Raw genomic sequence first — 12,506 nt, 5'->3', positions numbered from 1 at the left:
ACCTACAGGCTCCTGTCTGTGCCTCACTCCTGGTGGTCAAGTGGAAGAGAACTCTGATCTCCTGCTATTCCGCTCTGTTCGGTGTCTGTTCTCTTGCTGCCTTTTTTCTTCCTTTGCCTCTTTGCCTCTTTTTATTTCCTTCTATTTTGCTTTTTTGCCTCTGTTCCATTTGCCCATTTTGCCTCTTTGCCTCTTTTTATTTCCTTCCTCTTCCTTTGCCTCATTTTTACTCCTTTCCATTTCACATTTTTGCCTATTTAGCTTCTTTTCCATTTCCTTACTCTGCGCCTTCCACTTATTTCCCTCCTGCTCCCTCTTACTGCGCTCCCAGCCGCTGCTGCCTCAGAGGTCCCTCCCCCTCCAGCTTGTTGCTCCCTATTCTGCCACCCACTTCCCAGCTGATATCCCTCCCTCACCCCTACTTAATGGCTGCCACTGTGGGGCCGTTCCGTTGACGCGCCAAAGGTGCACCAAAGGCAAGCTCATCTGTGTCCATCCACAACCTTGCCATAACCAGCACCAGGCACCCTGGTCGCCTGATCCTCCCCCCTCTCAGCTATGACGCCAGCACTCTCCATTCTCTCAACCCCGGATGCAACAACAACTGCCATCTGTCAATTCTGAGCAACACTCAAGGCCCAATCTCCTGCCGACAGTGCCACCACACATCTTCACCCACCTCCCGACTCCAGCAGCAACCCAGCAACCCCAACCCGCTGGATGCCACCACACACAAACCACTGAACTACATCCTCCTCAGTGTCTGCTCCCTGCACAGACACTCTGTAGAAATCTGGGACCTCCTCAACACTCACACGCCCAACGTTGCCTTCCTCACAGAGACCTGGACCAACGCCAGCTCCACACCCGACATCGCAACTGCCACCCCCAATGGATACAAGGTCCTGAGAAAATGCTGTCCATGAGGAGGCCTCGCCATCATTCACAAAAGTTCCCTCCAATTGACAACCACCAACTCTGACGATGCCTTGCATGGAACACATGGAACACATCCACTTCCAGATCCAGCCCAACCCCAGAACAACGCTCCATGAAACACTCGCCTACAGATCTCCTGGACCCCGCACCTCCTTCAACAACATCATCGCCAACCACATTGCACCCCATGCCCTTGCCTCTACAGACTACATACTACTCGTAGACCTGAACTTCCACTTGGACAATCACAGCGACCCCAACACCATCGTTCTCCTGGAGAACCTCACCAACATAGGACTGAAGCAACTTGTCTCCACACACACTCGACCCCATCTTCGCTGGAGGAAACAACATTCGCTTCAGCCACACCATGGAACTGCTCTGGACCTACCACCAATGCATCCATTTCTCCTTTACAAAACCCACTGCATACAAGCACACACATCGCTTCCCACTCAGAAACTGGAAAAAAGTTTCCAATGAACACCTCACGTCTGCCCTCACCTGCACTCCACCCCCAATTACGACAGATGCCAACACAGCGGCAAACAACCTCCACCAATGGATCGCCAACTGCGGCAACACTCTCCCCCTCCTCCAGAACACCACAAGACAACCCAACTAACCCTGGGCGGAGTCCTCCGCTCCGCCCCTTATTGTGCAGATAGTTGCCTTCTCCGCGTTCTGCGGAGAAGGCGGAGAAGGCAAATATCCGCACACTCCGCAGCGGGCGGAGTTAGTCAGAGGCGGCCGTCTTCCCCCCAACCTCCATGGTCTGACCGCCTGCATTGTAATGCAGCTGTTGGACTGTTGGCCTGTCTGTCAGGCAGACCACCACCGTTGGTGGCGATCCGCCCAATGTTGTAATCCGGCCTTAATACGTAAAACAAGCATTTACAATGCAATGGTCTCGGCATTATTAAAGGTAGAGCTATTGGCATTGCTCATGACATTTGTTTTTTTTAAAAATCATAAATAAATAGCATTGTCATTTACAATGCCAATAGCTTAATTGCTCGCATATGCATGACCTATTGCATTTACAACCACACAGAGCCACACACACACACATACAGAGCCACCCACACAGAGGCATTCACATAGAGCCACCCACACACACACACAGCCATCTACACAGAGCCACCCTCACACAGACAGACTGGAGCAAATGGAGCCACACATTCACTGTTTGGCCTCTCTGGGACGAGATTTCACCCCAGAGAGGCCAAAGAATGAATGTGTGGCTCCATTTGCTAAGGGGTGAGCGAGGGGAGGCAATGAGTCTGATGGTGCAAGCCACCTTTCGTGACGTCACTTCTTGTTGTGATGTCAGCGCCCCCGCCCCACTTCTTTTTTTTAGGACTTATGCGCTGCTAGAGCCTGCAACCTTACCCCCTGAGCACAGCATATTCAGCCTGTGCCCAGGTCCGTTGAGTTCTGCCTCTTAGAGCGGAAACAGCCATTGTGTTGTCATATTAGGAAGTATAATAAACTGCGGACTGCTGTCTCTAAAGAGGAGCTATGTGTATCTTGGAAGTGGGTTTGAGCCTGTGGGGGGCTGAGCGGTTCGATTGAACGGGTTAGGCACGTTCCACGTCAGCAAGATGTGGACATAAACTGATATGTCTGGGGGGGGGGGGGAGGGGTTGGTGAGCCCAGCCCCCGCCGGGCCCGCCCACCGAATACAAGGTAACTCTACCACATCACCACTTCATGCGGCTTAGGCCTGCGCCACGTTCCTTCTCTCCATACTGTAGGTTGGCATCTTTCGTGAATTTACATAATACTTCATGTGTTGCATGCTGCAGGCTCTGTTGGTGGCACATTGTTAAGGCTGCTACCAGGATCGTGGAACAGCACCTGATATGCACAGAAATAACAGCGTGTCAGAGTCAGGAGTGGAGTGCATAGCCAAATCCATTCCCCAGAGGTACCAAGTCACACAATCGGAGAGAAAGGGATTGTGAGTAAATGAGTGTGGATGAGGGAGCATGAGTTCCATTTCCTCCCTCCGAATGTTTCCCAAAGCCCCAAACCTCAGGAGAGTCATGCATTATGTTTGCTGCTGGGAAGGGTCTGTCAGTGATATGCCAGCAGAGCAGACACACTGGAGCAAACCCTTCGGCTCACATATTGCCTCCACGTCACAGATCCGTTCCCTCCACGTGTGCACACAATTAGCTGTAAATCCCTGCAGAGAGCAGGTTTATTGCTAATTGTCCTGAGGCTAGAAGCAGATAACCATAATGGGGTCTGAAATCGCCCAAGGACATAGGCAGCAGCCTCAATATCTTAGTTTTTATGTTGTTGACGGAGGAGGCGGTAAATTTAAAGTGTCTCAGCTTGGGCACGGCACAAAGCACCGTCCCCTCCTTAGACGGTGACAATTGTGCACAGTTTGGCTGGTCTGCTGGAAATGCTTCCCTTCCTGGAACAGCCCCACAGCCTGCATTGTGTGCTGTGTTCATACCGCCACGTTGGCAGACGTGGTGCATACTGCTCGTGAAGGGCTGCTACGACCCCCAGGTTACCTGTGGAGACCCCCTTCAGGCTCATATTGTCACCGGTGCAGTATTTATTAGGTTTAGCCGCTGATTTGCTGCCTCCTTCCAGTGAGACTCTGGATGATGAAGAAATAAGCAAGGAGGGAATGCAGGCCTCCTTGTGGAATCTGCTTGGAGACCAATTCATCTCCTTTTCATTACTGCCCCAAGCCCACAGGAGCATCTCTGACAGTAAATGCATTTTTCTTTCACAACCCTGGAAGTAAATCTAGATGAGGAAGCAGTACCGTGGGACAACATGGTGTGCAGAGGCGACCACGTGTTAATGCTGTGCGCAGCCATCAGAATTTTAGTTAGAAACTTGGTCTAATAGATTACACTTGTAGCAAATTAGCAGGAATTTTAAACTGAGGTTCGACTTTATAATAAGGTCTTTGAAAACATACAAACGAATGTGCTGACACTAATAAAACAGAATATCGTTTATGAATAATTAAAATAGATTAACATGTCCCTCTTTTCTCACAATAACCATCAATAAAAAAATCTTACAGAATCCACAAGGTGGTTAGCTCTTACTCATCAAACTATTTCTTGCCTCACTAACACAAGGGCCTGTCCAAGACTAGGTTCGTGATTTAGCTGAAATCTGGGAGGACACAGACAACAAAAGAATCACTCCAGTAGCAGTTTATAGGACGCCGATCTCCCGACAGTAAACCCAAACACAGGATATCCTGGCCCGGGCAGCAGCCGGATCCTGTCATGAGCTCGGGCAGGTGGGCAAGCGCCTTTCATTTGAAGTCGGAGGATGAGTAACAAACAGGAAGGCCCCAACGACAACAATGGGTGAACTAGTATATTCGCTCGTCAATGACTGTTTCACTTTCTGATTCACACGCCTCCTTTCCCTGTCAGAATTAAAGCCTCTGGAGTCCGGCGTCCAGTACTGAGAGCCCTATTCTGTGCCTCCGGAAGTGCTCCGTCCCAGGGGGCGCTTCTGCTGCGGGCGCATCTTCAGCCTGCAGTACTTGTAGTGCCCTCAGTGTTATCCACGACTTCTGTCCTAAATCGTTTCCTTTTCAGTCTTCTTAACTAGTCCCCAGTCACGTGCGCAGATAACCATCGCCCCCGTAATCTCTCTCACAGTCATGCAGCGGTGGAGTATTACAACAAAAATGCACCATGATTAATTGTTGCCCGGTCATTAGTCCGTACAAAAAATCTCTTCCGTGCACTTGATTCTTGGCAGTAAAGGTGCACCTACCTCGTCTTCAGCTGGAAAATTAGCAAGCCTTCAATTGAGGTTTTTTGTCCAGAAACCTGCATTTATTTTGTATTGCCAAATAACTATTGAGTACATGTGCGTAGACCACACACAGCCACCCCGTGTATTCAGCAATCAGATGTACCACAGCATCGCACTGCTCTGAAGGTGGTTAAACAAGAGAGGAGCGCTCCACACGACTACGTTTCTCCGAGGCGAGGCAGAAATGCCTCGGAGAAACACACAGTCATTTTGCGATTTGGGGGCGTGTTTTTTAGGTTTGAGTGACGAATGACGTCACAGATAGAGAGAACCTAAAAAACACACCCCCAAATTGCAAAAAGAAGGGTCTTAAAGGGAGTGACGCCCCTCTACTCCAATGGCTGGCCAGCATTTACTAGGCCAGCCAATGGAGAAGAGGGGTGTCCAAGCCCCCTCTATGAAACACAAACTCTTCGGCTCCGCCCACTGCTACGCAGTGCGATGGTCCTCGACCTAAAAACTGCACTATACACACATATATGAATCTATTAATTTAATGTGTAGTTTCAGAACAAGTAAAATATAAGCAGTGCATTGTTATATATCTATCTTCATATTGCAATAAAAGCAATCCACAATAGTAGTAGTAGTAGTAGTTTATTGCGTGATTATTTAAAATCCACAATAGAAATTCATTGTCAGGAGCCATAGAGGGGCTTTAGAGACAGGCGAGAGATAGGCTCTAATGCACCATAATGTTTAAGCACAAAACTGAAGATGTGCTGAGAATGGATTAGTTGCACTCAGTTTCTTGTTTCTGTTAATTAGTAAAACAAGATTACAGACGTGGAGGACAGATGTGGCATGAGGTCAAAATGTTATAATGAAAGTATGTTTCACCAACAATTGTCAAATACTAATGCGCAATATGATTAGTCAGTGATGCATGTTTCTTGATTTTGTTTTCAGACAAATGGCAAACCAATCAATTACATCTTCCCTCATACCCGACTCAAGCTACAGAGAGATCCCAAAGACCACTCAGTGTCAGGTAAGCAGCTCTACTTCATATTAGTTTTCATGGACACAATTTCATGTGTTACTGTACAAAGCGTTAACACTTCCTCAACTATGTCTGTTCCAAATGGAATTATATGCCTAATTATTGTTTTTGAGAGTTCTACTTTAATGCCACTCTATTACATTTTGAAACTAAGTAGGCTATTGACTGATGTGTGCCTTTTGCTAAATAATGACATGCGAGGTTATTGTCTAATTAATTAAAAGATTTGTCTAAGAAAAATGCTTATTTTGTTAATTAGACTGTACGCACAGAGCGATGATGTCACACAGATGAAAGCCAAAGCAGTCGTCGCCATTAGGAGCAGACTGCTTTCACTGTGGTCGTTGTTCATGGGGTATATATCAACCCTCCGAGCACCAATCAAAGTGGGGCAAGTATCACTGGAAATTGGATAATCTCCCTTTCAAGGAATTCCCTAAATCTAAGCTAAATCTCTATAGATTATATGACAAGATCAACAATAAACGTACTGTTATGATGTGTGAAACCTCAGCAACACACTACTATACATATTATTCGTGAATGAATATATATGGAACCAATGATATATATATATATATATATATATATATATATATATATATATATATATATATATATATATATATATATATATATATATATATATATATATATTCCAAACCTCTTCTTCCTCTGCCTGAAGAAAATGGAGTCGCACTTCACTGGGCTCAGGTAAAATTCTTTATTAATTTTTGCAGGATTGGCAGTCCTGACGCGTTTCGTCGAACACTCGACTTTATCAAAGGTGTGCCGCTCTGTCATCAACGAGTTCCTACAGTGATGGCTTTTTAAATTTTTGATTCGTTTAATGGGTCGTCCCTCTGGTGGGCATGCTGGTCACTGTAGTTCTCGTATGAATGTTTCAATCCCTCTGGTGGGTTTCTCTTTAGCCAAAGCGCCCCGCTTCTGCCTCTCTTCAGGTGAAACAGGAGTCATGCTGGAGCCGGTCTCCAGCGGCAGCCACTTTCCCTTAATTCTGCTTCTGCGAGGTATCCACGTTCGGTTCTTTTCAGGGAGATTGTTGGCGCTCTAACGGACTGTGCGGTGCTCCCACGGCTGAACCACGCCGTAATAGATTCCAAACCTCTTCTTCCTCTGCTTGAAGAAAATGGAGTCGCACTTCACTGGGCTCAGGTAAAATTCTTTATTAATTTTTGCAGGGTAGGCAGTCCTGACGCGTTTCGTCGAACACTCGACTTTATCAAAGGTGTGCCGCTCTGTCATCAACGAGTTCCTACAGTGATGGCTTTTTAAATTTGTGATTCGTTTAATGGGTCGTCCCTCTGGTGGGCATGCTGGTCACTGTAGTTCTCGTATGAATGTTTCAATCCCTCTGGTGGGTTTCTCTTTGGCCAAAGTGCCCCGCTTCTGCCTCTCTTCAGGTGAAACAGGAGTCATGCTGGAGCCGGTCTCCAGCGGCAGCCACTTTCCCTTAATTCCGCTTCTGTGAGGTATCCACGTTCAGTTCTTTTCAGGGAGATTGTTGGCGCTCTAACTGACTGTGCGGTGCTCCCACGGCTGAACCACGCCGTAATAAATTCCAAACCTCTTCTTCCTCTGCTTGAAGAAAATGGAGTCGCACTTCACTGGGCTCAGGTAAAATTCTTTATTAATTTTTGCAGGGTTGGCAGTCCTGACGCGTTTCGTCGAACACTCGACTTTATCAAAGGTGTGCCGCTCTATCATCAACGAGTTCCTACAGTGATGGCTTTTTAAATTTGTGATTCGTTTAATGGGTCGTCCCTCTGGTGGGCATGCTGGTCACTGTAGTTCTCGTATGAATGTTTCAATCCCTCTGGTGGGTTTCTCTTTAGCCAAAGTGCCCCGCTTCTGCCTCTCTTCAGGTGAAACAGGAGTCATGCTGTATATATGTATGTATATATGTATGTAAAAAAACACACTAAGTTAAAAACTACAAAAACTACAGAACTAAAGACCCCACAAAGGACACCATCCCAACTGCGTTCAGAGTTTTCTTGTTCCTCATTCAGCCATTTTGAGTAACATTGTTATATTTTCTTGTACTTCTTTTAATGTTACTGTTGGACAGGCCACATGAAGGGCCGCTCTCCCCCGGCCCAACCAGGCCCGAACCAGCCACGCAAGTACCACACACCACCATTGCACGTCCACCGTCCCCGCAGGGACCCCTACACTCGAACCTGTTGACCGCGTAGGCCGACCCACTACCGGCCTGCGCGCCCATCCTGGGCGCCATCTTGGACACTCCACCACGAGGCCGCCTGGCCCCCGATCGACCTCAACCCTGGGCCTGGCCAGGCCTCAGACATTCCGGCACCAACATCCACCCAGGAGGTGAGCGGGCTACTTGGTCAGTCAATGGGAGCAGGAGGTGTCGATGGCTCTCCCCCGCCAAGTGCCGCTCGCCCATCGCCTCCCCGGGCGCTGGCTCCACCCCCCGGCTGGGTGTCTGAACCCCCTCATCCCGGACCTCCCGACCTCCAAGTGCGAGGGTCCGGACATCAAAGCACACCAGCCCTATAACTGGGGCAGCTCCAGAGCAGGACGGGAGTTGTATCTTGGAGTCGAGAGACGCAAAGAAGAACTCATCCTTGACGGACTACTGGCGCTGCCGTAGCTCTGTCTTGTGCACCCTCGTCTTGCCTGCTGGCGCTGCCGCGGCTTTGGGAACCACCCTATCCTTCATCATCGTCGGGACCTGCTGGCGTGGCCGCGGACCGTTTGTAACCACCACCTTCATCGGGACCTGCTGGCTCTGCCGCGGACCGTCGTCTTCCTTCATCCATCTCGGGACCTGCTGGCTCCGCCGCGGCCCGTTCATCTACACCACCGAGCTCGAGGATTGAGAGCTATTTTCCATCTTTTTGGTAACCAGACTGTCCCGCTACCCTTTTCCCAAACAGAGACCAGAATAGAGGGGACCCCTGAGTCCAGACCTCCTTGTACCATTCTACCGTACTTGAAGAATTGTCTATAAAGTATCGTTGAACTTTATCATTGTGTGGTGTCCGTCTGTGGGGGGGAAGTTACTTGTCTGTACGATTCACTGGAGACGGCTCTCCCCGGAGACCTCTCCCCGTATCCTCGGCCGACCCTCCCGGTCCGTCTAACATTGGTGGCCAGCGACGGGATCCGAATCACCGCATAAACCGTACAGAGAGTAGCTCACCCCACGGCGAATCACGATGTCAACTAAAGACAGCGGATCAACGGAGAAATTCCAGATGGAGAAATTGGGCGAGTACAGCCATCGTGAACTTAAACAGTTCTGTATCGAATTAGGTATCGCTACCACCGGACTAAATACCAAAGATGACTTTAAGCAGGCCCTGGAATCTTGGGCAGAAACCGGGGCTGCCGGAACCCCCGATCAAGACATCGCAGCACAAACCCCCATGGCCCCTGAAGAACGAAGAACGGGTCTCTCGCCAGACGAGATCCAGGAACGAGAAAGAACCCGACTACACGAGCTGGAAATGGCCCGGCTCAAAATGGACGTTGAACTAAAGTTGGCCGAACAGAAAATCAACTTAGAGCACCTGCGTCTCCGAGAAGAAAGAGAGGAGAAACAGAGACAAAGGGAGCTCGAGGAAAAGAAACTGGCATATGAACATGAGCGGAAATTAGCTGAAATCGACCTACGCAAACAGAATAAAGAAACAGGGGTGCCCGAGCAACCCCACACTCCAGGGGCAACAGAGAAGAAGGTACACATCCCCAAGGATGTCGTTCGAGAATACTTCCGAGAGGACGACATCCAGCAATGGTTTAAGGCCTATGAAATCGCTATGACTGCACACCGGATCGATAGAAGCGATTGGGGGGCCGGTCTGTGGGGGAGATTCCTCAATGAGGGCCGCGACGCCCTGCTGCAACTCCCGGACCAGCAGATGACCTCCTATGACCATATGAAAGCTGCACTCCTCACCCGCTATGGCCTCACACCCGAGATGTACCGTCAGAGGTTCCGAGACTGCACCCGCATCCCAGGTACAACTTGGGTGGACTATGTCAATTACTTTAGCCGAGCCTTCGAGGGCTGGATCAAAGGAAGCAAGGTCACAACCTACGAACAACTGTTCAATCTTATGGTATGGGAGCATCTGTCGAACAATTGCTTCATTGAACTTCGCCAGCACCTCCTCGACAGCAAGTTAACGGATCCCCGGCAGCTCGCAGCCGAAGCAGACCGGTGGGAGATCACCAGAGTGAGTCGAAATGGGTCCTCCGAACAGAACCGGAACAACAATGGTCAGCACCGTCCCCGAGGAGGTGGAGGCCAAGGACGCGGAAGAAGCAACGCTCCGGTCACCCCCACTACCAGCCCCACCCCCCCCGGCCAACCGGGGCAGCACCCCAGCGCGACCGGGACATCGAGCCAATGTTACCTGCCATCGATGTCAACGAGTCGGACACTATGCAAACGACCCAAACTGCCCCCAGTACCAGAGCCCAAGACCCCGCCAAGTAGCCGCTGCTGCTCTGGGGGAGGAACGGATCTCAGAGGAACAAGAAGAATATGAACAGGAACACCAAGAATGGGAGCCAGCCGCCATGGCTCTCGCCAGCCTAGGGGGGAGAGACATGGTCCCGCGGGTCCCCCTACCCGCTAATACCCAGAAGTACAGCCAATGGGTGGGCATCAATGGACGCCGGGCTGAAGCCCTTCGTGACACTGGGGCCAGTGTAACAGCCGTCCGCTGTCACCTGGTGACCCCCGAACAATACTTACCAAACATTCTCTGCCCTGTACGTTCAGCCGATAACTCAGAAAGTCTGTGTCGGATGGCCTGCGTCCCCTTCGAATGGGGAGGGGTCTCCGGCATGTTGAAGGTGACGGTCCGAGATGATGCCCCCGTAGACTGCCTCCTGGGTAATGACCTGGAAAGCTCTCCATGGGCAGCAGTCGAACGAAAAGAGCACCTGGGGATGCTGGGCGTCCCGGACTGGGCGTGCGTCACCACCCGGTCCATGACCGCCCGTGCCAACACCCGCCCAGAGGAACTCGAATGACCGGCGCCACCGCCTCCGGTCGCCCCCGCCGAAACCACCGACCGTGACGTCCCCCCCGAACCAGCTCAACCTCCAGACCTCGCTAACCTCGACCAGTGGCCTCAAGAGGGGGGGCCCACGCAAGAACAATTTCGCCAAGAACAAAAGACCTGTCCCTCCCTCGAGGGACTCCGCCAGCAAGCGCTAGCCCAAAGCGCAGGGGATACCTCCGGAACTCACTGGGTCTACTGGGACAATGATCTGCTGTACAGTGAGCAAAGAATCGCGGAGCTGGGGGCCAGCCGAGTCCTAGTGGTACCCCTCCGTTTTAGAGACTTTCTGCTAAACCTGGCCCACGATGTCCCCCTGGCAGGACACTTGGGTCAAGACAAAACCTATAGCCGCCTGGTGACCCACTTCTTCTGGCCCAAAATGAGGGACAATGTACACCAGCATTGCCGATCTTGCCCCACGGGCCAAGCCAGTGGGAAGAGCGGCCGCAAACTGAAAGCCCCCCTGCAACCTTTTCCCGTGGTCACCACCCCGTTCGAGAGGGTCGGAATCGATATCGTAGGGCCCCTGGACCCGCGCACAAAACAAGGCCATCGATTCATCCTGGTGCTAGTGGACCACGCCACCCGCTACCCGGAGGCTGTTCCCCTGCGGACTGTGACAGCCCCGGTAGTCGGCCGGGCTCTGATGGGGATCTTCTCCCGGGTGGGCTTCCCCCGGGAGGTCGTCAGTGACAGAGGCACGAACTTTATTTCGAAATATATGAAATCTCTCTGGCAACAGTGCGGGGTTACCTACCGGTTCACGACCCCCTATCACCCTCAAGGAAACGGACTCGTTGAGCGGTTCAACCGTACGCTCAAAGGGATGATCGGGGGGTTGGAAGAGCCCCTCCGTCGCCAGTGGGATGTACTGTTGCCGTGCCTTCTCTTCGCATATCGAGAGGTTCCCCAGAAGTCCCTGGGCTTCAGCCCATTTGAACTGCTATATGGACACCCCGTGCGCGGGCCGCTCAGCCTAGTTAAGGAAGGCTGGGAGATGCCCCCTCTAAAGAACCCACCAGATGTTTTCCGCTACCTCCTAACACTCCGCAACCAGACCCGGCGATTCCGAGAACTAGCAAAAGCCAACCTAGAGGCCAGTCAGGAGGACATGAAAAGGTGGTATGACCGGAATGCCTCCTCCATCGAATTTGAACCTGGGCAACAGGTATGGGTGATGTCCCCCACCGAACCCTGCGCCCTACAAGACAAGTGGACAGGGCCCTTCAAAGTGGTCGAGCGCAAGGGTCCGGCTACCTATCTCATCGACTTGGAATCTTCCCGGAACCCCCTCCGGGTCCTCCACGCTAACAGACTGAAACCGCACTTTGTACGGACAGAACTCAGCCTCCTGATGGCCACAGACAATGGGGCTGAAGAGGACTCCGAGCCCCTCCCGGACCTCCTACGAACGCGGGAGAAAGACGGTTCCGTAGATGGGGTCCGACTCTCAGAGGCCCTCACCCGAGAGCAACACCAGGAGTGCCAAGTGGACACGGGGGACAGCCCCCCTATCCGCCACCGGGCCTACCGCGTGCCAGATCGGGTACGGGCCTGCATCCAGGAGGAAGTAGCCAAAATGCTCACGCTCGGGGTCATCGAGCCCTCAGACAGCCCCTGGGCCAGCCCTGTAGTACTGGTCCCCAAAGCAGCTGCCCCCGGCACCACACCAGAACTCCGGT

The 12,506-nt window shown here is 51.4% G+C and overlaps 1 protein-coding gene across 1 annotated transcript in view; it reads left to right on the top strand.

Moving 5' to 3' along the window:
• PCLO (piccolo presynaptic cytomatrix protein) overlaps positions 1-12,506 on the top strand; it is a 1,621,199-nt gene that overhangs the window by 855,686 nt on the left and 753,007 nt on the right. The window contains exon 10 of the mRNA XM_078674179.1: positions 5,662-5,743. Coding sequence (XP_078530305.1) covers positions 5,662-5,743 — 82 coding nt within the window. The remainder of the gene's footprint in view (positions 1-5,661; positions 5,744-12,506) is intronic.

Source organism: Lissotriton helveticus, chromosome 1_1, assembly GCF_964261635.1.
Source record: "Lissotriton helveticus chromosome 1_1, aLisHel1.1, whole genome shotgun sequence".
NCBI lineage: Eukaryota > Metazoa > Chordata > Amphibia > Caudata > Salamandridae > Lissotriton > Lissotriton helveticus.
Note: the sequence above shows the minus strand (reverse complement) of the source record. Positions and strands in the feature narration are given on the sequence as shown.